This window comes from Rhinichthys klamathensis, unplaced genomic scaffold (assembly GCF_029890125.1).
Source record: "Rhinichthys klamathensis goyatoka isolate OS25496 unplaced genomic scaffold, OSU_Roscu_1.1 h1tg000037l_1, whole genome shotgun sequence".
NCBI classification, from domain to species: domain Eukaryota; kingdom Metazoa; phylum Chordata; class Actinopteri; order Cypriniformes; family Leuciscidae; genus Rhinichthys; species Rhinichthys klamathensis.
Window position 1 is genome coordinate 797,516 of NW_026606585.1, and position 25,842 is coordinate 823,357.

Below are 25,842 nucleotides of genomic sequence, written 5' to 3' on the forward strand. Positions count from 1 at the left end.
TTAAGAAATTAATATTTTTAATCAATGTTTTTTTTCCATATTTTTTAAGGATGCATTAAGTGAGAGTAAATATTTCTGTTTTAAATTTTACACACACACATACATATATTAAAACATGAATTCAAAATATTAAAAGAAAGAAAGACATGTAAATATATATTCTTTTTTTGTGAATATTAATCAAAATATGAATATGAACTACAAACCTATAGACTATAGCCCGCAACTATAGTCAGGGTAGATTACATCATATTTTGTTAAAAAGAAAGAAAGATATATTTGTGTTTTTAAATATTTTTTATATAAACTAGGCAAGCGTCCTAACTTCATCTTGACTAGGCACCAAGCAAAACAGCAGTTTTACCCCTAACAAAAACAAACAAACAAAACAAAAACATTGTGCATAATGGGTATGCTGTTCATTTTAGTGTAACTTTCTCGCTCTCACTCTATCAACACAGCCATGACTCTCGGATGTGTTAAGTCTGTAAAATTGCTAGTGTAAAATCACTGCTGAATCAAGAGCACAAACAGAGCACCCACAATTTTATTTTCTTATTTTGGACGACCAGCTTCTCTTAAGGTCCTTTAGGAGAGTCAGAATATGATTTCATGCCCCAGATCAGTTCCAGTGTCTGAAGCTCCAGCCCCCTCTGAATGTGACAGCCCGCTGACGGCCTTTGAGGAAACGCATACTGATGTGGATAGATTCTCTCTCTCTTCCCTTCTCCTTCTCCTCCCTCTCTCTTCTTCAGTCCCTTCTCCCTTTACCCCTTTCATGTCATTCTTATTCATCTAAAAACAACACCAGCTCTCCCCTTTTGTAGTTGCACGGCATTTTAATAAAACATTGGCAGTTTTATACAGGCCTCCCTTGGCAGGCTGTTTTTCACTCTGCGCTTGGATAGTGGTGCTCGGAGGCATGTGTAGTTTTATAAACCACCAGCTTTCATTTGTCTTCTGTGACTCGTACTTTCAGTCCCGCTATTGATATTTGCTTCACCCATGTGTAAAATACACGTGTTGTAAAAAAAAAAAAACTACCATGCCATTTGAAAGGGCATTGTTTCGGAAAAATGAATCTACGACAGAGATAATAAATGGAACATGTGCTCATTCACAGTTTTTGCATAATTTTAGCAGTGATATATAACCATGCCCATCGGCCACTGGAATGAGTAAAAAAAAAAAAAAAACTGTATCACACGTGAGTTGCTTACAGAGATATGGCAAAAATGCATTAGCTGCTAGTCAGCGCAAATATTTGATTTTTTAGTGGTCGGGGTCATTTGCTCTGCCTCGGCACTGAACTCACTCAGGGCAGAGGTGAAGAGATGCCTGAGCAGAATCTCGGATTTGTTTACTGGAGAGTAAATATTTGTTCTGAGCACCTTTCAATGCCATCCTTCTTTTTATTTTTGTTTAAAACACAGGGCTTGTGCATTTAAAGGGGTGTGCGCTGATGGGGCGTCTCTCTCTGTTTGCCCTCTATCTGTTTGATGTGAAATCTCTCATTGTGAATCAGCTTCATCTCAAAGCTCTGAACAGCATGACTCCGTCAGACTGACATCATGCCAGCAGCAGAAGCAGAGAAATTGAACATTTTAAAGTCTTTTTCCTAAAGAAAAAGTGCTAGCATTTTAGAGAAGTGTGTCTTGTTTTTACATGAGAGTCTGTGATAAGAATTCATTGTCCATAAGCTTTTCCAGATTTACATGATGGAGCAGTGTTGTTAAATGGAAGAAAGCCTGTTTTCACCTCAGACTATTAAAGAAAAAAAGTAAACTGCAACCGTGTATATCACAATTGTGGCTTTATTTATTTTTTGTTATTATAGTCAGATACATTTTCGGTAACACTTTATTTTGATAGTCTTTTTGCAGCAACACGTCAACTAATTCTCTTTTGAAAATTTTCTGTTTTGAATTTCTAAAAATCACAGCTTCGTCGTAATGTTATGAAACTTGGTGACTTATGGCATTTGGAATGTGAACTCAAACAAAATTGAGGGCATGATTTGAGCAGGCGTAAGTGGTCGTAAAAAAAAAAAAAAAAAGTCACACTTGTGCTCTCCGGTCAAAAATGTCCGACCATAGGAATTGAATGGGAAATTGACCAAAAAAAAAGTGCACAGCAATGAAGAGGGTGAAACTCTGAAACATCAATAGTGAAAAACAGACCCACCCACTCTCTCTCTCTCTCACACACACACACAATTATAAACACAAATGAACTGGTTGGGCTATTACCATACAGCATAATTGAGCCATGACTGAAATAAGAGGTTGAAATGAGATCAGATCCAGATGGATTAAGCTGTGATAAAGCATTCCTGTTTATTTTTGTAAATTTTTTATTGAATTATTTTAATCCTACGTGTAATAAAATGCTTTCTCTGTATTCACATTTGACTGTAGTAATAATAATGCAAAAAACGTGTACACTTCACATCACATTTTTTTATAAACCTTGACAAAAGTATTATTTGAGTAAAAGTGTCTTAAATCTTATCTTAAATCTTATCTTAAAAGTAATTTTGTCCACAAACAACTAGAAAATTCACAAGCCTCTCCATAGAGAGCTATACAGGCATCTAGTGGTAACACTATGAAATTACATGTTTTATTTTATTTTCTCTCAACAGATGGCGCTAATCTGACTTCAAAAATTGGATTTAAAAGGCCTAGTCTCTATATTAATCTAAAATACTGCATGAATTGAAAAAAATATATTTAAAATTTTTTTTTTTTTTTAAATGCATTATTTTCAATGGCAAAAATTAACCATAAATATTAATAAGTACCATCAAATCCTCTCAAATTACAAAAGAAAAAATATTATTGAACAAAAAATATATTACATTGGTTTTACTGGGGTGGAGGAAGTTTCATTTCCAGGTGTCCAGTCACTTATGACCGCGAAGATAACAAGTGCTACACCCAAATGAGGAGCACCAGAGGGTTAATGTCTGCTAACTCTTTATTGTGATGGTCCTTCAACAGACATTCTACCAGTCTACTAATACTCTAAAGGTGATGATACACAGGGTAACATTTTGAGCAATGTTGCTGGGCAATCTTGCCGAGCGATAGTTGCTTGGGCACTTTCCCATTGAAAATAGGCAATACATTTCTATCTGGATAATTTAGATCGGTCGTGGGCCCTGTGTCTCATCTGGTTGCCAGTTGACGGCAACATTGGCCGGCAACATTACCCAGCAACATTGCTCAAAAAGTTGCTCTGTGTATCATCACCTTAATGAGAGTTAGTAGACATGTATGTGCAATACAGTCAACAGTGTGTTAAAGGGAACATCAAAATAAAGTGAAACCAAATTTATTGTTTTTGAAAGAAATCTCTTGTGCTCACCAAGGCTGAATTTATTTGATAAAAATGAATATATTACCATTAAAATAACTGTTTTCTATTGTAATATGTTTTAAAATGTAATTTATTCCTGAGATGCAAAGCTGTATTTTCAGCATCATTACTCCAGTCTTCAGTGTCAGATGATCCTTCACAAATCATTATAATATGAAGATTTACTGCTCAAGTAAAATTTATTATTATTATTATTATTATTATTATCAATGTTGAAAAGAGTTGTGCAGCATAACATTTTTGTGGAAACTGTGATACATTTCATTTTTCAGGATTCTCTGATAAATAAAAACTTCAAAAGAACAGCATTAAAAATATAAATCTTTTCTAACATTATAAATGTCTTAACTGTAACTTTTGATCAATTTAATACATCCTGCTCCCTGAAGCATTTATTTATTTAAAAGTTTTCAATTAATTTAAAGTTTTGAACAGTAGCATCTTCCAGTTCCCAGCCTTAACTTTATATCTCACAATGTACCGGTATGTATTTTAAGTTTAACTGTGACTTTTTATCACACAGTATGACTATTTTTTATTTTAGACTTTAGCACACAATTATTTAAGTAAAAATGGGCTTCCATAGTATTTTAGATTATGGCTCTCAACACAAACACAAAGATCACAATAAAAGTGGTTGTTAAAGCAGTTCCACAAATGGGTCACAATTTCAAATCTGTTCTGATCGGGTCACAGACAGCGAGAAAAAAGCAATGCTAAATGCAAATAAAATAAAATGCAACTAACCATCTAATCATGCATAGATTCCATAATGGCTGAGCGTACAATAAAACTCAATTATGTTTTAGTTTCAATTCATCTGTTACTATAGGTAAAAAGAAGTCGCATGCATTCCCTCATCCTCAAAAACAAGGTAAAAGAAAATATGATGCGGAGCACACTAAATATGGGTTGAACTATGTTAAATATGTTAAATACATGGATGGAGCTGTTTTGTACTGGCTCATTTTTCAATTACTCGATTTTAACAACATTTAAATTTCTGAGAAAACACTTTTGGCTCTCTGTTGGGTTGCTAATTGATATCCAATGTAAACTCCTGAAGCACAACTAGCTATAACTATTAAATTAATTAAGCCATTTTAAAATAAATGAAAAAGAAAATAATTTAGTATACACCCCTTTAACTTTTATAAGAGTTAATTACCCTTTGCCAAGATACACAATGACTTGACAGGAATCTATTTGAGTGTGGTTGAAGTTGTACGGGTATATTGTATTTCCAAAGAAACGCCAGAGAACACTAAAAGTAATTATGAGACGAGTTTCTTGAAAAATACCAGCCAACGGAAGGCAATCTAAAGAATTGAATGTACCTCTGAGCAGAGAGACAGTCATCATTAAAATGGTTTGGACATGAGGAACAACTACGAATCTGTCCAGAACTGGCTGTTCCCCAGTACGGAGTGTCTGTCTGGGTGAGAGGAGCAACAGAAGCAGAGGTCATTAAGAGAAGCACTAACACAGCGACACTAACAGAGTTACAGTCCTCTGCGAGACAACAATAGCGAGCACAGTTCAGAAATCTGCCTGGTGCAGATGGGTGGCAACCAAAACAACTTTGCTGAGAGGGAAAAAACACACATCACATCTCAGCAGGAGTTTTGCCGAAAGGCGTGTGGGAGAGACTCAGAATTTGGAAGAAGGTTCTGTAGTTAGACCAGATTCCAACTTTCAGGCCCTAATACAAAGTGCTATATTGGAACAAACCAAACACAGCACATCACAACGAGCACAGCATCCCTACTGTGAAGCAGCATCACGCTTGAGGCACGATTCTTTGCGGCATGGACCGTAAAACTCATAAAAAGCGAAAGGAAAATGGATAGGGAACTAAATCGAAAGCAAGTAGAGAAATCCTAATGGTGCAGCAAGGAGATCTGGGACGTGGAAGATGATTCATCTTCCTACAGGAAAACACAAAACCTACAACAAGTCTACATAGTGACTTAAAACCAAAGTGTGTAATGTCATGGAGCATACTTAAACATTTGAATAATTTTCAAATAAATGAATGGAACAACATTGGCTAACAAGCCTTCACCTGCTGTTAGCATCCCATTGACTCCCATTCATTTTTGCGTCACTTTGACAGCGAATAACTTTACATCTGAGGCGTTTAAAGACTCCATTTGTCCATTGTTTATTTCTTAAGAAACACGACAATGTATAAAAGGCTCCATTACCTTGTATCTTACGTTATGGCCCCGTAGAAGCCGTTTTTGTAAAAATAGGCTAACGATTGCGTCATAACACGCGACTCTCTGTCGCACAGTAGAGAAATTACCGTATAGACAGAAGTAGAAGCTCGCGCGCAATCGGGGGGACGTGGAGGCATAAAGTCAAGGGAGAAGCCCATAGAGAGTCATAAAGTTTCTCCTGCTGCTAGCTCATGGACAGCTAATACTCACGAACTCCGGCTCTGCAAGATTTGGAAGGGAATGATTCAGATTCCTCTTGGCACAGCTACTAGAAGACGTACAACTGTCAGTCAGGTTGCTCACGTCACATCTACGTCGTCCAGCTCAGTTTGAGCATGCGCAGTTCGCTTGGCAATCAGGAAGTGAGTGCTTCTAATTGACTTCACTTTTCTCCGTTGAAGTCTATGGGGTCGCTGTGTCCATTTCTTTTACTGTCTATGGTTTCTACGGGGCCATAATGTAACATAGAAGGTAATGGAGCCCTTTATACATTGTCGTGTTTCTTTAGAAATAAATAATGGACAAATGGAGTCTTTAAACGCCTCAGATGTAAAGTTATTCGCTGTCAAAGTGACGCCAAAATGAATGGGAGTCAATGGAAATGCTAACGCAAGTGAAGTTCTGCTACAACATGGCGGCACCCGGCCGGCTTCAACTTCCGGTCGATGGATTACCCCCTTGGAGCCACCAAATCCACTTGGAGACAAGGTTAGCAGAAAAAAAAGTGTAATGCTATCTATCCGGTGCGCAGGGAAGGAGACAAGAGGCCTTTTTTTTTTTAAATGGATGTCAATGGAGGAGAGGATTCACTACGCTGAATAAACCGCTTTTTGTTTTGGATTTATCGATTTTAGAGTTTTCACCGGAAAAAAATGCTGTTTTATAAGAGAAATCACGGACAATTGAGTGACAGGTATGACTCAGTTTACGGCACTTCTCATTCATTTCTATGGTATCCGCAAAAAGTGATTGACTCACTGTCATACAACTCAGAACGAAGTTTAATGACGTCAAGGCTGTAATGTGATTGGTTATCAAGGCACACGTGATCCAAGTTAGCCGTTACTCTTTCTCCAATGGTAAAGCCACGGACCCACGTATCTGCCAATAATAAGACCATCTCTGGAGCCAATGAGCGTTTGATATCACTGCCATAAAACATGTGGTAAAGCTTCCTGGGGCGGCAATTTTTGAATTTGTAACGAGCATGGGGTTTGATATTTGCACTCTCTGCTGAGAATGGAGAAGAAGATAGCCGAATATTGAATTTTGGTCTGTTCCTTGCACACATATGGATTCGCGTTTTTGGTGTATTTTATGGTTCTTTTGTCAGTCATAGCATAGGTTCTCAAAAGTTTTTGGTCACGCCCCCCTTTAACCTTTAAAAAAAATCGGGCAACCCCCTCCCCCCTCCCCATCCCCCGTTTTTACAGTATACTAAAACATTTTTTTTTTTTAAATCTAACTTTTGAACGGTAGTGAAGATACTGATTTAATATGTTTTGCAGTATATGTTTTCCTTTACTAGGTTATATTTCTGCTCTATAGGTAGATGTTTTTCTGTAGCAGTGAAAATACACTGCTAGGGATGCGTTTCATGTGCACTGGAATAGATAACCTCTGTTTGTTGCCTCAGAGTTCATTCTTTGCCTCGGTGGAAGCAGCTTGGTTGTAAGAAACAGGTTTTTTTTTTCCCCGTCAGTGACAAATTTGTTTTGAGGGTTGCGAGGATAAAGCAATTCATCAGTGAACGGTACTCACCAATTTCAGCTTTTTCCAGAAGAATGACAGCATTCTGTGATGTAACACCCAAAGGAATAAACACCCCTGGCCAGTGTGTAATAGCGGTGGAGGTTGTGATTTTTGTGCGTGTCATGAGTCTGCTCTCTCATCAACCGCTGTTGACAGCACTGTCAGAGTGTAGGGCTAAAACCTGTATTCTGACAAGGTCACCTTAATGAAACCTTCTGGTGTTGGGCTTTAAAACATTCTTGTTTCCTGGTGGTTTCCTTCCTGATTTAAATAGACCTGGGGCCAGTTGCATAAACATACTAGTATGACCAACTATCGATTAGTCAAGGGGCAATCAGTCTTTTTTTTTTTTTGTATCAAATTAGACAATCTATGTTATGTAACTGACTATGAAGAGTCTTAAAGAAAAAAATGTGATGACTAACTTGTAAGACTTGTCTTATCAGGCTGTATGGGCTGAATAATAATAATAAAAGTAATGACAGAAAATAACTTGCATGCTTTAATGTTACTACTCTGTGGTGATGGGTTGGATAGATGACTTTAACCCTTCTAACCCTTATTGCCTCATAAACTGTTCTCAAACAGCAATTTTTTTAATATTAAAAGTTAAATTTGAATGGAGTCTAGTAGGTTAAGAAAGCTGAATTAACTGAAAAAAGCATCAAAAATACATCCACTATCCTTCACGCCACTGCTTCTGTTACTGGGTGGGTTTCTTTTGCAATTTTGTCTTGCTCAACAAGACAATGGTGGGCGGAATTAGTGTAAATTGACAGACTATTTGCACTTAGTGTAAATAGACATTACAAAAACAATTACTTAATGTCTCCGAACAGGTTTTTCTGAGAAATTGCAACTGGTCAGCCCTTTGGCTCTGTTTATTATTTTTCGAGCTAACGGTTAGTCAGTGTTGTAGTGTTGTTAGTAAGGTAATCCACTACATTACACATTTAAGGTCATATAATCGGACTACTTTTTGATTACTATTAGATTACTTTTGACCAAACTCATTTATCACATTGAATTGGATAGGGTAATATTACACCGTATTGTTATAAAAAATACAAAGAGAAAGAAAATATATTAAATTTTTTGCTGTCAAAAACATGAAGTGCATTAAATATTACATTATGTCAGGGTTTCTGAGTAATAATTCAAATAATAGGCTAATAAATATGTATTTGATTCGATATGCAAACACTCCTTAAAAGTGAAATGATTTCTGTAAATCAAGTGATCAAATGCTTTGTGGCCTCTCAATTTTTCATGTAATTAGTCACCTGACTAGTGGCTGGTTTGTGTGCAATTTCACAAAACTAGAAGACTTTCGGAATGTATGTAAGCGATATGCTTGCTTAGAAAGGAATATTTAAAACATGAAAAAGAAGTGGGAGAATCAATAAATTATGAATGGTTTACTGCCACTGTGTGAATAATATGTAATCAATAAAAAACTACCTGTAGTCTGATTATTTTAAAATGTAATATAATCTAATTACAAGTACATAATTTTTGGAATCTGATTACATGTAATCAGTGCCTACCCAGCCCAGCCCCAAACTCACACCATTGGTCAAGCCAGAGGTTGACATGTCGAATCATTCAAACATAGTGCCACAGAGTCACAGTGTTTACACTCTTGTAAGAAAGATGATTCAATCATAGATTATAAATTACACACATGTAATGGACTACTAAACGGAATGGATCTGCTTTCGGTGTGCAGCTTTACTGTGTCCTCCTCACCCAGACTAGCTCCTCTTTTCGTCAACCCGTTTCCCTTCTAGCTTTTTTGCAGTATGTGACTGAAATGTTTCCTGTCCAGGCTCATGTGTTCATAGGCAGAGGCCCATTGTGCCTGCTCATCTGTCACTGTTTGTTTGTCCTCTGAAAGTGTGTTTGTTTGCTGTTGAGAGGTTGTGATATAACCTGCCTGTCAGGGAAAACTCTCACACAGATGGTTGCGGATGAATGGAACAATTGAGGCCGAATGCACACACTACACCTTCTCCAGACAGACACGACACACACACACACACACACACTCCAGCTGGCTAATTAGACAGCAGAAGAGTCAAAGTTATAGCCCGTGTGTAATACGCTGTCTATTTTTCTCTCTCCGCACCGCGGCTGCTACAGGAAAATGAGCCTATATTGGTCCCCGATGGCCTGGTCTCATATCCATTAAACTGAATAAGTGCCTAAAATAGCCCTTGTAGTAAGCAGTATGATGCAGGATTCCCTAGCACAGCAGCTATCAGTGCATCCGCTAGAATCGGCTAGATCAATCAGCGGTGTAGCCTACACTCCCTCAGGGTGACCTTATGCTATGTCTTTTAAAAATATGAAACTCAGCAACATTCAATGATACTCTGTAGGTTTTCTGAGTTTGCTTAGTCATTAACATTTAATGGAATTATACGCAAGACTTTTAAATTGAATTTTCGGGATGTTTTTGAGTCGTTCCTGCAGAGGTTGGTGAACATTACAGCAGCAAAGTGCTTGACTGCTTTTGGCTTCTTCCCTTTAAATAGATACCGGATCTAATTTCAGATATAAATTTGATGAAAAACTAGAAAAGAATTCCAAAAATGTAATTGGAGAATGGGAAGTATTGTAGTCTGGTTGACGGTATACAGTAGAGTCCAAAAGTCTGAGCCTAAGGGAATCTAATTCAAAACTGGTAATAAACTAGCCTGGGAAAACCCAGACAACTTCCGGCAAATTTAGATTTGTTCTGAAAGTTAGTCTGGCAAAGAGCTCATTCAAGCTCATTTCCAATCCGCCGAAATCGAGGCACCAATCAGAAACGTTTTGAAGCAGATTTTGTAGCCTACATTACAAAGATGGATGCCGCCGTCGCACATCACTCGTTCGAATCAGCTATCGCGTCTGTTTTAAGCGATTTGAACGTTTCCTTTTTGTTAAATACCGAGCAAAAACAACACTCGGAGATGTTTCTCCGCCGCTCTGCATACGCCATCTCCTTCATCGCTCTAATTGGTTTTAGGTCTATCCGCGACGTCCGTTGGTGACGCCCCTCTGGAAATGATTTGTCTATGACGCTTTGCCAGACCATAACTCAGTTACAACTGAGAATGGTCTGGTTTTAACCAGGCTAGTAATAAACCATTTTAGGACAAATAAACATTATGATAGGTTGCACAATTACCGTAATCAAAATAAAACTGAAATCACGATTTGGCTTAGTGCGATTATTAAATCGCAAAGACTGTGATTTCATTAAATATATGCACAGCGTCTTTCAGAGTGAATAATGGCACTGTGTTCTTTTAGGCCCCGTTCACACTGCAGGCAAAAGTGGCCCAAATCAGATTTTTTTGGGGTCAAGTGACCAGGTCAGACTTCTTCAGAGGTAGTGTGAACACTCAAATCTAGCCCAGATCTGATTTTTTCAAATCAGATTTAGACCACATACATATGTGGTCCTGAATCAGACCCATATCTGATTTTTTTTCAATGCGGCCGCAGTGTGAACAATCAAGGCGGATTTGATGCGACTTTTACTTCAATCTACGTCGACATTTGTCACAATTATGCGCCGGCGAAGCCCAGACACAACAGACACAGATAGTAGCCTAACATTAAAAACTTGACTAGATATGGAGAACAGCGATGAAGTGAGTCAATGAGAGTGAGCTAGGTGTTAGATCTAAGTAGTAGGAGATACTTCAATTCAAGCTAGAAGGACCTACCGTAATCGCTCCGTTTTTGAAAAAATTGCACACGAAATGGAAGAACGGGGACACAGGAGAACAGCGTCTCAGTGAAACTTCACGTCATATTCCCACCACTCCTGGCTTCGTCTACGCATCCACACAGATCTCTGTAGTGAATTTGCAACCATAAACCCGCAAAAGTTTCCATTCACAAACATTATGAAATAAATGCGAATATGCTTACTTCCTCCATAACCTCCCGAACTTTAGTGCAACCGCGTGCTGCGTCTGATGTCATTGTTATTGTTCTTTTGTGCATGCCGGTTAGTTTGAAACCTCAAACAGTTCACACTGGAATCAGATATAGGTCACATTTTAAAAGGTAATGTGAACAGCCAATCAAAAAAATCGGATCTGAGCAAAAAATCAGAATTGAGCATTAGGACTTGCGGTGTGAACGTGGCCTTACATGCGAAGACATCATGATCTGGTGTTTTCAACGTCTCAAGGCTGATTTATACTTCTGCGTCGGACCTACGCCGGAGCCTCTACGCTGTAGACTACGCGTTGGTTTTAATTTATACTTCTGCTTATAGTTTTAGATGTTTGAAAATTAATAATAAAAAAACATGAATATTAGTGTTGTAATTTTGCAGTCAAATAGTGCAGCCCTATGTTATGACATAAAATGAATAAGGGATAGCCTATTTAATTAGGGACCTAGAAGTAATGCATAATCTTAATTAAGTAAACACGCGACTCTTCGTACAGACAGTCAGTTATTCTTCCACTGAAGCTTAAGATGCTCTTTGGAGTCTTTCTCAAATCATCCCAGGACAAAAGACAAACAAACCAAGTACTATGACAAATTCATGTCATTTTTCAATTCAACTTTCCACTTAATAATCTGTATTTAAGAAATTGTAGGGGAAAATATGCATTTTCACAAGTGGTATCAGACTTTTGGACCCCAGTGTACAGTTTATGTACACACCCACACACACACACACAAGGTCCGTTTAATGAAAGCTGCTTGACAGTGCTTTACCAGAGCTTTAAAAGTCCTCTGACCCTCTGTTTCATATGTTGAACAGGAAGGAGCCACACGGAGGCCTATACGAGATAACGTTAAGCCCCTGAGGTTCAGCAATCAATTTCTAGTGAGTCGCACGAAGTGACAGAATATAAAAAGCAATCACGTCCCTGCATGGATCTGAGCTGTCCACTGTCACCTGCTTAAATATTCAGAAGAGCTCGAAAATATTCTGATGTGCCGTTAACAGTCGACAGCCAGCGCTCTGTTCCTGTCTTTCTTTCTGTGTCTTTCCCCTCATGCTTTGACTAACTTCAATCTAGAGGTAATGAGAGCCTAAGAAGCTGGAGACAGAGAAGCTATTTACATTTTTATTGATTTTTGAAAGTGCATTTAACTTCTTTTTTTTTTTTTTTTTCACTCTTTTCTAATCCCCAAACGAGAGTCCCACTGCTCTGTTTACGCTCAATGAGGAGTCAAGATATTTTAGTCAGGAGCTCCAGCATTTTCTCCTTCTCTTGATAGATCAAAGAGGAAACTGGATCTGTCTTGTGTAATTAAGACTAGGCATTACAGAAAACAAACCCCTATGAATTCTGACTGAAGCACCACTGGGGAATGGAGTATTTTTCATAATTATAGAAGCACAAACAAGGCCTACTCAACCATCCACAACAGTTCTCAGTATAGTGCAGCTTTATTGTTTCCTGATTTCCACAATGCTATTTGCCTGTTTAAGTCATTGAAGCCAAACCTTCTAGTTATGGCCATGACTGGAACTTTTGTTAGCAGCAAGTCAGGTATAACTTATGCCATTTTTGACCCATTTGAAGACTAGACTAGAAAACACTTTTTTTAAAAGTGAAGATGGTTCATTTTCAAATTCTCATTTTTGTATAATTACGTAGTGTAATATGAAAAGACCGTGCTATATTTTGAAGATGTGCAATGGGGTAACGTTAGCCATTACAATATCAGCTTGCTATTTTTAAAGTTAAAAGATTAGTTCACTTTACTAGCCAAAAATAAAAATGACAATTTACTCACCACCACAATGTTGTTCCCAACCCACGTCACGTGACTTCCTTTCTTCTAAAACACCAACGGAAAAACTTCCATAATGTTCACGGTTTTCCCTGCAATAAAAATAACGCAAAGGACCATAAAAGTGATATTAATCCTGGCCTATATTCCACCTCATCTGAAGACATACGATATACTTTGTGCAGACTGTTATGCAACTTTGTTTGTTATTTTCTGCTCCCGGATCTTTGCGAGTGAAATTTGCGACCGCATCAGTGAATGAATCATTTAGACTGGCTTTGTGAACTGAATCAACTGAGTCAATGAAAAGAACTATTCACTCAAGAATCCGATTCAGACAACTTTGCTTGCTTGTCTCGTGAATGTAGGCTACTACGGGGAGATAAACATTCAGTGAATAGTTACTGTCTGTTCCACACATAGGCCTAAATGTATTGTTACATTGGGTGTTGTGTGGCTACTGATATATACAATAGGCCTACTTGAAATGATGTGGTCTAGTCAGAAAAATTTATTTGATTCACCTGGTACACAAATCTGTTTCTGAGTCATCACTTTGCTACTGTGTATTTACTGAATATCTTTGCAAATTCGAGGTCACCTTAATAGATTTTGTTATTTTAACAGATCACTACAGAATAGTATGGAAGCTTGTTTCCGCCACAGAATGAAAAATAAAAAAGGTAATTGCGACTTTTTATCTCACAATTCTCTCAGAATTGCGAGATATAAAGTCAGAATTTATTGATATAAAGTCGCAATTGCAGGTTATAAAGTCAGAATTGTGTGATATAAAGTCGCAATTGCTTGATATAAAGTCAGAATTGCTTCATATAAAGTCGCAATTGCGTGTTGTAAAGTCAGAATTGTGAGATATAAACTATTCTAAAGGGGGAATTCTCCCCCCCCCCGGGAGAATTGGCTTTATGCACAGCTGCACTACTTCCTGAACTTTAGCCAGCTCCTTTGTTTCCTGTCTGCCATTATTGGACAAACTGATTAATCCAGGTGTGCCTGATTATTGTTACTGAGGCCAGGCACACCTGGATTAATCAGTTTGTCAAATAATGGCAGACAGGAAACAAAGGAGCTGGCTAAAGTTCAGGAAGTAGTGCAGCTGTGCATAAAGCCAATTGGCCTGATAACCAATTGCGAGTTTATATCTCACAATTCTGAGAAAAGATGTCAGAATTTCGAGATATAAACTTGCAATTATGTGTTATAAAGTCAGAATTGCGAGATGTAAACTCGCAATTGTGAGAAAAAAAAAGTCAGAATTGTGAGATAAAAAGTCGCAATTCTGTCTTTTTTTCTCGCAATTGCGACTTTATTTCTCAGAATTGCGACTTTATATCTCGCAATTGCGACTTTATTTCTTACAATTCTGACTTCATATCTCGCAATTGTGAGATAAAAAGTCGCAATTTTTTTTATTATAATTTTTTATTCAGTAGCAGAAACAAGCTTCCATAGTATGGTGCTCAGTATTCAGAGAAGAATGTCCAATGAACTGAAGATTTTCTATCTTTATCTGAGATTTCTATGTCTAAAGGCTGGATTTGTTTGGTATATGATCTCATTTAAAGTAAAGGAACTTACAGGTCATCATCCTTAAAAGACTTTGGTTCATTCCAGATCACTCATTGTTAAAGTACTCGTATACAAATTGCAGCAGCCACCAAGACCCTTGAACCTACAGAAACCATTTCTCTTCTCTCAGCAAAGCTTTATTGGCATGCCTGTTGAGCACTGCTTAAAAATAGACAATGCAGACAATAAATAAGGTGAAATAAAGAAATACAGAAAATAAAAGAAAGGTACAATTAATTAATAAATAATAAAGAGAATGTTATGTGAATCAAGAAATATAGGCATTGAATGTAAAATTAAAAAAGGGACAAGGAAAAAGTAAAGTAAATAAAGCAATATTATATTTGAACAGGAACATGAAATGAAAAATAAACTGACTGGGAGTAAAAAGGAATGGGACAAGGAGTAAATAAAAACAATAATAAAATAAAATTAATACAGGATAGATATAAAGGAAAATAGATAAAAAGGAATAATGTAAATAAGGAAATGAAGGGGAAAATTAAAAAGGGACAAGGAAAAATAAAAAAAAGTAATATTTATATGGGAACATAAAAAAGGAAAAATAAAATAAAGGGACACGGGAAAATAACAATAAAAAGTAACGAAAGTTAATATAAGAAAAATATAGGGTAAAATAAATATATAGGAAAAAAATTAATTAAAATAAAATATATAATTAAGATCTAAAATGTACCTGTGAAAAAATGTGTCTCATCTCTCATATATATCTCCCTCTTTCCTTCTCCTCTGCTCCTAAAGTGCCTCATCCTCAGTGACTGCGGTGTCTAAATTGAAATGCATGATGAATTATGTGGCAGTTTAAGGGGACCATGAAAGATGACATGCGTGAGATAATGATTGTAAATGTAGATCCACGTGGCGAGTCAGGAGTTTTTGTTTGTTTACTAATGGCTTTGTCTTTCGACAGAAGGAGGGACATGCGAGGTGATTGCGGCCCACAGGTGCTGTAACAAAAACAAGATAGAAGAGAGATCTCAGACCGTGAAGTGCTCCTGTTTACCAGGGAAAGTAGCAGGGACCACCAGGAATAAACCCTCCTGTGTTGACGGTAGGTGAAGAGACATGGCACAAGTCACCTTTCATCTTAGGTGCGTATAGCTTCCTTTGTGTTATGTTGAATGTAACAGATGCTGACTGTTTTAAACCATCTTAGTGCAGCTGTGCAGTGGTTGAACAGGCTTGCACAGTGCAGCTGTGCTTAAACACACTCTGTGCAGCTGTGTAAAGCTGCAAGGTGCTCCAAAAGACTGTACAGCTTTTTTTAAGGTGTGCTATGTTGGAAGAAACTCTGTTCAGGGTCGCTCTTGCAGTGTCCCTGCCCTAGAAAAGCTCAGATCCTCAGGGCTTTTCATTATTAATGCTCTGTCCTTATGACAAACGAGCTGCTGTAAACTAACACTTCTGGGAGAACATCTCACTCGCAACGCACCCCGAGATAATCAAAGAACATTAACTTTGACTGCATCTCGCGGAGGAGCATCCGACCTTTTCCCTAAGTAAAGCTCATTAGGATATTCTTTTCCTAAAGATGACGTCTGTCGTTTTTGGGGGGGGGGGGGGGATTTTAAAACACTTAAATGCCTTAGCTTAAAGGGATAATTCACTCAAAAATAACATTTCTGTTATCATTTACTCATCGTTGTGTCGTTCCAAACCCCTGTCACTTTTTTCTTTCAAGATATTAGACAGAATGACAGGCACCATTCACTGTCATTGTATGGAAAAAAGATGAATCAAAAGTGAAAGGTTGGTGACTGAGGCTGCCATTGTTTGAGGCTGATTTCTTTAAATGGCAAGGGTTAAATCAAGGGTTAGCATCATGATTTAATAAAAAGTATTTTGCAAACATGTCAAGACATTTATATAAATATACATTCTATAAATATTGAATAAATGAATCCAACATGAACACACTCACCGGACACTTTTTTAGGTACCGGGTTGGACTAGAACTGTCTTAATTCTTCATGGCACAGATTCAACAAGGTGCTGGAGACCTTCCTCAGATATTTTGGTCCATATTGACATGAAAGCATCATGCAATTTCTGCACATCCATTGTTAGCTCCACATCCATGATATAAATCTCCCGTTCCCCCATATTCCAAAGGTGATTTATTGGATTGAGCAGCCCAGTCTCATCCCAAGACGTCATATGACTGACGCTTTTGACCATACGTCAACATCCGACGTTTTAGGGTACCCTTTAACGTCAGTTAGATGACGGTATCTAATCCTAACCCTACCCCAGACCTAAACCTACCCGCGTCATCTAACTGACGCTAAAGGTAAAGCGTCAGTTACATGACGCCCTAGGATCGTCATCTAACTGACGTTAAAGGGTACCCTAAAACGTCGGATGTTGACATATGGTCAAAAGCGTCAGACAGATGACGTCTTGGGATGAGACTGTGTTAGATTGAGATCTGGTGACTGTGGAGGCCATTTGAGTATAGAGAACTCAGTGTCATGTTCAAGAAACCAGTTTGAGTTGATTTGAGCTTTGTGACGTGTGTTATCCTGCTGGAAGTAGCCATCAGAAGAGGATACACTGTGGTCATAAAGGGATGGACATCAGCAACAACACTCAGGTAGGCTGTGGTGTTTAAGTGTGGCAAGAAAATATCCCCCCACACCATTACAACACCATTACACCACAACCAGCCTGAACCGTTGGTGCAAGTCAGGATGGATCCATGCTTTCATGTTGTTAATCCCAAATTCTGACTCTACCATCTAAGTGTGGAAGCAGAAATAGAGACTCATCAGAACAGGCAACATTTTTCCAATTTTCTACTGTCAATTTTGGTGAGCCTGTTCGAATCATGGCCTCTGCAGGTTCCTGTTCTTAGCTGACAGGATTGACACCCGAGTGGTCTTCTGCTGCTGGAGTCCTGTATCTGTTTCAAGGTTTGTTGTGTCGTGCGTTCAGAGATGCTCTTCTGCAGACCTCGCTTGTAACGAGTGATCATTTGAGTTACTGTTGCCTTTCTATCAGCTCGAGCCAGTCTGGCCATTCTCCTCTGACCTCTGGCATCAACAAGGCACACAGAACTACTGCTAACTGGATATTTTCTCTTTTTTGGACCATGCTCTATAGTCTAAACCTTAGAGGTGGGTGTGTGAAAATCCCAGTAGATCAACAGTTAATGAAATACATTCAAAGGTGCACCTAATAAAGTGGCAGATAAGTGCATATTTACAACATATTTAGCCTAATCTTCATCTGAAACTATAGCAGTTGTGTTTAGGATTCTGTATTAATTTTTTTTAAATAAATAGTGTCTGGGTGGGGAAAGACAAACGCATGTTGCCACAAGACAGCAGCATCATTAGAAACAAAGGCAGTTACCTTTTCCATCTTTTCGGGCCGCAATGTGTTGTCTATTCTGTAGAGGACTAGTAAAGTCCAGAGGCAGTCCAGGCCGTGTGTTTGGAAGTTACTTTTTTTTCAGGTATTGGTGCGTGTTGTTTCTGTATTGTTGTTTTACCAAAATACATAAGGATGGTCTGCACTCTGAAAAAAATAAAGCAACTTGATTTATATAAAGCAACAGGGGGAAAATACAGATGTTTGGTCCAAAACCATCTTCAGTTACTTGGAACTTCATGTTGTTGCTGTTTTACCTAAAAAGAGTACAGTCTTTGCCAAGAAAGTAATTAAAAGACAATGACAGAAAGATTCTGGAAGCGTCCACCACTTTGTGAAGGAAATCCCATATTAATTTATTTTGGTCTTGCAGCACTATGAACTGATGTAACAATTATATTTTATATAAATGTATTGAAATAATATTTGTTATTTATATTTGGGTCTTGCAGCAGTAACATGAACTGATGTAACTATGATATTTTATATAAATGTGTTGAACTAATATTTTTTATTTATATTTAGGTCTATTTACATTAATTTACTAAATATTTTAACTTATTATGGTCTTGCAGCAGTAACATGTATCGAAGTAGAATATTTTGACGGTAATTGTGATTTAAATGTTACATTTTGTAGGATACTTCTATTGCATTTTATGGTTACCAGTTAAACTGAGATGACATTTACTGAGATAGTGGCCATTAAAACTGGTCCGTTTTCTCGTTCTCTTCTCATCCATAGTGATATTCTAGGATATGAGGCTGAAGGCTATCTCTCTGTCAAAGGAGTACATGACAGTGAAGGTTACATGTTGTGTATGAGATGTTTTGTTTACTTTATGGAGGATAAGAGACCTAGTAAAGTAAATTTTAATCAAAACAGAGCCCTTGCCTGAGGTTGTTTTCCATTGATTTTATTGCTCTGTAGCCAGATCAGTGTAAGATTGGTCTAATCCATGCAGTGTTGTGACTATTGTACATGTTAGCAAAGTCTATAAAGCTTGAATGGTCATTCACTCTTTTAAAATATCCTTGGAGAAAGTGTTGAGCATAGACAAATTCAATTTTAAAGGCCTATTCGCAAAAAAAACTAAACTATTGGTTGAGTGCTTTTGGGTTTTGCAATATTAATGAATATGACTTAAGTTCAGTGCCGTTATCACGGAAATGGAGTAAGTCACAAACTTCGAGTACTTGTCAGAATATTAATAACATAAAAGTTCCTTATACAAACCGTTTCAGGTATTAGTAACACTCTCTCCTGAAACGTTTGGTGTTCAATGCAAGGTGACAGCATTGCAGTGATGCATTAATGTATCATATTTTAATATAATCATAGTGATGCCAATATAAGATGTTCTCTACCTCCTCAGCACCTGCTTTCTTAATGATCCCTACTTGATCTCCATTTGGTAATTATCATCAATTTTGCAGAGTGGGAAAAATTGATAGTTTTCAAGAATGCTTTTCTCTCTATAACTGAAATGACGTCAAACTTTTCATTGTAATGTCAGTAGATTGACCTTCATTATGTACATGGGCCGTATATTTTTTTTCAGAATATTTTCTAAGACTACAAGGTGATTTAAGTGAACAATTCGGCATAGGATTTCATTTCAGAATAATACCTTTCATAAAATGCCACTCTGTGAAATGGCTCTGCTCCTACTGACCACGGACATCCACTGGGGCTATTCATTCAAGCACATTAGAGTCAGGTCAATTTTATTTGTATAGCGCCTTTCACAACATATCGTTTCACAGCAGTTTTATAGAAAATTGTACCTTAAAGCCCCAATGAACAAGCCAAAGTCTGTGGCAAGAACAAAAAGTGCATAAAATGTTTAAGATGGAGAAAAACATCGTTGAGAGGAACCAGACTCTGCTGGAGGAAGCCATCCTTTCTTATGACAAAACACATATTACAATAAATTTAAATACATATGTGTAACACTGTGTGCTATATAATGTTTATTGAATACTATTTTTTTTATACAATCCTAAGAAAAGGATCTATATGGAACGTATTAGGGTTCTGTCAGGTGCTTCATATAGAACATTTTAGGGGTTCAAATGGGATCAATTTATGGGTTTAATATTAATTGATTGTATTTATTCATTCTTAATTACATTATTATTATTTATTAAACAGCTCATAAACATACCTTAAATTTATAACCCATTAAACATGAAAGTATTATGCAATCATTTAAGACATTTCTCTTTATATAAAACTTTATGGCCTAAAAGGGTTCTTTAAAATCAAGCCAAGAACTTCGGGTTCAATATAGAACCATATTTAACTTTTTTCTTAGTGTACATTCATTTATCTGTCTATCCATCCATCCATCCATTCATTCACATTTTTGTAATTTAATTTGAAGGAATAATTCACCCAATTTTTTTTTTTATTCTGTCATCATTTAGTTTTGCTCATGTTGTTTCAAACTTGTATGACTTTCTTTCTTTGGCAAAACACAAAGTTATTTATGTTGAAAAATGTTGGTAACCAAACAATTTTGCACACTATTGACTTCCATTGTGTGGACACAAAACATTTATCATAATATCTTCTTCAGAAGAAAGAAAATCATACAGGTTTGGAACAACATGAGGGTGAGAATGTGATGACAGATTTTTCATTTTTGGATGAAATATTAATTTAATTTAATTTAGACCATGCATAAATTACTTAGTCTAAATACTTAAAATCTATTCTAAAACATTTGGAGTGATGCAGTCAGAAAAGCATCCTTAGACATGTAAACGTACATTTTATTGTCAGATGCAAGGAGCAGTCGAGGATGGGAACTGGAACCTTACCCTGTTTTAAGTCAGATGCGCGTAAGAGTCTAACTCAATTATGATCTGCTTGCAGCCTCCATAGTGATTGGGAAGTGGTGGTGTGAGATGGAGCCGTGTCTGGAGGGAGAAGAATGCAAGACTCTACCAGATAACTCCGGCTGGATGTGCTACTCCGGAAACAAGATCAAAACCACCAGGGTGAGATTTAGAGCACCTGAAAGCATTCCTTGTTACTTTACATTACTCAAGATACTGAACAATTCATGACTCTTAGTGGTGCGGTGTATGATGATTGCATGATGTGATTGAGTGTGTGTCTGTGTTGTGCTATTGTTTTTTGCTTATTTCACTGAAATAGTTGGTTAATAAAGAGCAGAACACAGAACAATAAATAAACAACATACACCTGAATGGTTACAGGCAAGTGTGTTGGACACTGGACATATTATAAAAATAGAAGCCCTGCACACTGCTGTTAGCTCACAAGAAATTCAATATTTACTAAAATAACAGTGATTCGGTCATGTAACTTCCGTCAGGCAGAAAATGACACAACGGCATAAAATCATAGACAATCAGATGGTTTCTTCAGGTAGCCAATAACAATATGGTCTATGGTAATTTCTATTTAAGTTCTATTGAATACCATTTAGAATGTAACACCGTGTCCTAACCAGACGCGATGCGATAAGATTCCAGCAACAAATAATTTGTCTGTCTATACCAGACGCGACGCGACGCGACTGCGAGATGCGTCAAAATCAATCAAAACCCACAGCCAATCAGAAGAGCGTGTGGGCGGGCTCTCGCAGCAAGCGCACACACCGCACCAGAGTAATCAGAGTAAACAGAGGCTGACTGCACTCGCCAGAAAATGGATAAGTAGGGAACATAATCAAATTCACAAATATTACACCATATAAACATTATTCAAATACATAGGCTACTGAGTTTCTAAAACAATCTTTGTCAAATAATAGGTTACACTTGTTTGTTCACAGTTTGAACGTTCTTGTTTCCATTTGTTTAATTTCAAGATCTGAGGTGAATTATTCATTGTTGCTTTTACAGCTACAAAGCTGGAGCACTAAATGATATTCAAAATCACATTACACGCTTTTAACATTAAATAAAGCACATAAACAGTACCTGAGATTATCATTGCCATTGTTTGTTGTTCCAGCACGACGTCGCAGAAAAATAGAAACCGTTTCTAGAATCGTCGCGGTCCTAAACTCTGATTAACATGGAAAATAAAGGCTACCTTTTATCGCACATCGCGTGTAGTTTGGACACGGTGTAATGCTTGTCCAGGTGGGATTAATTAAGAGCAGAAAAACAAAAACACACATGCCCTGTTCAGGCCTTGTCTACACTTTTTTGTCAACAAAGATTAAGCTTTTTGAAAACGCTTTCCCAAGTGGATACATTTAAAAACATTGTTTTCACGTTGTAGTGTGGACTGTAAAAACGGAGGTATTTGAAAACGATCTATGGTTGTACCGGCATTTTTGTGCCTGATATATACTTCCATAGTGTTGATAAAGAGAAATGTCCATTTGTCTTTATATTGCATTCCTGCAAAGATGACTAAAAATTTACTCACAATTGCTGTCCGGCAGTACCCTGGAAATCCAAAGTTCTCGCGAGAGCACAATTTGAATTTGCTCAGCAAGTCACTCTGGCATTGAGTAATGATGCTCATTAACTATGCCCTTGTAGCCGAGCTGCACCAATCACATCTGTGTATCTAATATAGGCGGCCCGAGGCGAGCTAAACAGATGACGACAGTGCTGCAACATCGAAGTCATTAGTAAACATTGCAAGATGGCTATGGATGAACACCAGTTGCTTGAAACGGCTTTGGCCGCTACAATGACCCAGTTAAGACTTGGCTTTTTATACAAAAGATGAACAGATGATGGCGCTCAAATCGTTCCTTTGCAAGAAGGACGTTTTTGCTGTTTTGCCAACCGGATAGAGTCTAATCTACCAGTTAGCTCCGCTGGTAGCTAAGCGTAGGTGGCGTATTGGTGTGATTGGTCGTAGTGTTATCCAACTGCGTGCAGTGAAATTTTCAAATGCATGTTTGGTGCTGCCTTTCGAGTTGGGCGATTTTTCATTACTCAATGCCAGACCCATAATCTTTCGGATTTGGGTCTGGATTTCCAGGCTAGTCCGGCGGCAAAACATAATGACAATTGTGTTTTTGACCCTGCAATTTTGAGTGAAACCTGGACACAACACTGAATGGTGTGATATTTTGCTAATAAAAAGATTGTGCCACAAGAATAGCACTTTGAACGTGAGAACTTTATTTCTGGGTATATCTTGTGAACTTTTAGTACGTTTTACCCATGCACAGTAAGGTGATTTAAGCATTTTCAGATGTTTCATTGTGGATGAGCAACTTCTAGAAAATGCTAGTGTGGACAGGGAACGTTTTCAAATGTATCCTGATTAATGTAGATGTAGTTTACTCTAAGTTGTTTTCGTTTTAAAACGCATAACTTTTGCTATGGCTACGCCTGGTGTCCACACTATTTCAAAGATTTCGACCCTCGAAAACTGAGATTTTTGTAAATGCCGCAGACCCCATTTTAGTTTGAAAACTCTGGGGTTGCTTTTCAGTGTAGACGGAACAAAACGGAGACTTTTGAAAACGAAGGCATGGTTGCCCACATTCGCTCCCTGATTGGGTCTTCTGGATCATTGCATATCCTTTTCTGATTCGTCAAGCCCCTATCATAAGACCATTACGCTACCGGAACACGACAATAACAGACCAGATCCATCTCTCTATATGGCTCTGTAACAGACCAGCTTCGACGACCATGTAAACAATAACATGGAGACGGAACTGCAAGCTTTGCTGATTTTGTTGTCCTTCTGAGCAACCATTGTGCAGTTAAACCCTGCATTTTATAATACTGCTGCTGCCTAAATGCGCAAGAGCAATCGGCAACTGTTTACACTTGTACGCGTAAGCCCAGTGTGCACGAATGGTCATGTGACATGGGTTTTTGGTCATGTAGTGTCAGATAGAAATCTTTTCTGAAACTCAGTGGAAATGCCAGTGCAACTGTCGTAGGCCAGTAAGAGCTGTGCAAGTAAACCTCACTCCCCTGATCTCAAGAGGCGCTCCAGTGACTGACACTAGAGGCTGTGGTCTTTAGCTTCCTTGATTGAGCGCCCGGTTGAGTAGAACCGGTTACACCAGTATGGACGAGGATCCTTTTCATTTTAAAACGCCACGGTAAAACAAAAACGCACTAGTGTGGACAGCCTCAGTATGATTTTTTCCCCCTTATTTTCTTTTTCTTTCTTTTTTTCAGAATACCCACCCATACACATCCTTGTAGCAGATATAGAGTCACTGGAAAGCTCATAACGGAGAAAGGTTTTTGATTATCATTCCTCCTTTTTGCCTGTTCAACATGGTGATTCAGTGAAGACATAAAATTATCAATAGAAAACAAATAATGGATTTCAACGGTGTGGGACCTATGGTAAATTCATCCGTTCTCAGATTGTTTTCATGTTACTCATCCATCTCTTATTTACTTTACTTTTTCAGGGAAATATCCAAGACGACAAGCTGAATTAAGTTTTCCCAACTCGAAACCAACAGACGTGTCTAATGACTTGACATGGAGCCCTTTTCTCATAAATCCATCTGTCTCTAACACGGACACCAGACTTTCTAAGAGAATCGTTGTGGGCGTGGAACTGCTGGCTCTTTCATTGTTTTGTTTGACAATTGTCAAATATTTGTTTCCTCTCAGTGAGTCCTGGATAATTAAACTTGTATCCCTTTGTGTGGAGTGCACTCAAACCAGCTACACCTTGCCTGAAATAATCTTCAACTGTAAAATTCTTGGATGTTCCTATGTCTCCGGAAGAACATGTTAATTCTCCTACTGTATGTAGTGAAACTGGCTTCCTGCTCATGTGGATATTCAGAAGGGGATCGTCTTCAAGCAACTTTAATAAAGACACTTTGTGCATCGACTATGAACAAAATGCAGAGGAGCATGTGTACATGGAATGACTGATCCCATCCTATCCGGCCGGAGACGTTCCTCCATTTCTTGGAACATTATATCAGATTAAGAGTTCTGAATGAATTATGGTGTGGTACTAAAACCAAATAAGTCCTTAGCATGATTTTATGGGAAGTTGTAATAGATGAAAGAAATGTTTTTCATAAATAAAATGAATTCCAAAAATGGTGAGAATTATGTTACAACTATATTTAATTTGCAATAAACAATAGTTTAAATGTGAAAATAATGGGTGAGAAGGTGCAAAGGAACAGCCATGTTTACGTGTTCTTGTTCTCTGTTCTATTGATTGGTTAAAGATGCTATTTTTATTTATGGGCTTCAGTAATATTTTGACAAATTGAGTCATCAAGGCTTAACTGAAGTGTTCTCAAAATGTACATGTTTAATCAAAAACTAATAGACCATCACTTTGGCTACAGCAATATATAAAAGCTGTGGATTTATTACTGAAGTTAATGAAGCCTGATTGAAATATGCTGTTGCATGCACATATAAAATACCGTGACATTCAAATATTCTGAATCAAATTCATTTCCCATTGTTCAAATATACCTTCATTAAATGGTACAAGACCTACTAAGACCATTCTGTATATTAAGGGTTCTGGTCATTTGAACGGACTGGAGAAAAGAGGGTCGAGAGGGTCTTTGAATGTGTAGGCAGGCAGTCTGCACTGAAGGACACAGTGAAAATTCTGACACCCGCTGGGACATTTACCTGTCGTTTACATTCAGAAATAGTCCTCTCCGCTCGGAGCAGCTGAGGGCCAGAGCACGCACTCACTCTGAATATGTAGCTCTAGCATTTTAAGCAGGGAGCTGGGAACATAAGAGCCTCAGTGTTGCTGTCGGCATGCAGAAAGGAGGCTC

At 37.7% G+C, this 25,842-nt stretch overlaps 1 protein-coding gene across 3 annotated transcripts in view; it reads left to right on the forward strand.

Moving 5' to 3' along the window:
- The window catches only part of tafa1a (TAFA chemokine like family member 1a), a 45,012-nt gene extending 19,419 nt beyond the window's left edge, over positions 1-25,593 (forward strand). The window contains exons 3-5 of one of the 3 annotated variants that reach the window (XM_056246430.1): positions 15,637-15,777; positions 20,979-21,103; positions 24,242-24,305. In XM_056246430.1, the coding sequence (XP_056102405.1) occupies positions 15,637-15,777; positions 20,979-21,103; positions 24,242-24,268 (293 nt within the window). In that variant the 3' untranslated portion in view covers positions 24,269-24,305. Of the gene's footprint in view, positions 1-15,636; positions 15,778-20,978; positions 21,104-24,241; positions 24,306-24,483 lie in introns of those variants that run through there. The other 2 variants (XM_056246431.1, XM_056246429.1) reach the window with 2 other exon arrangements.
- The last annotated feature ends 249 nt before the right edge of the window (positions 25,594-25,842 follow it).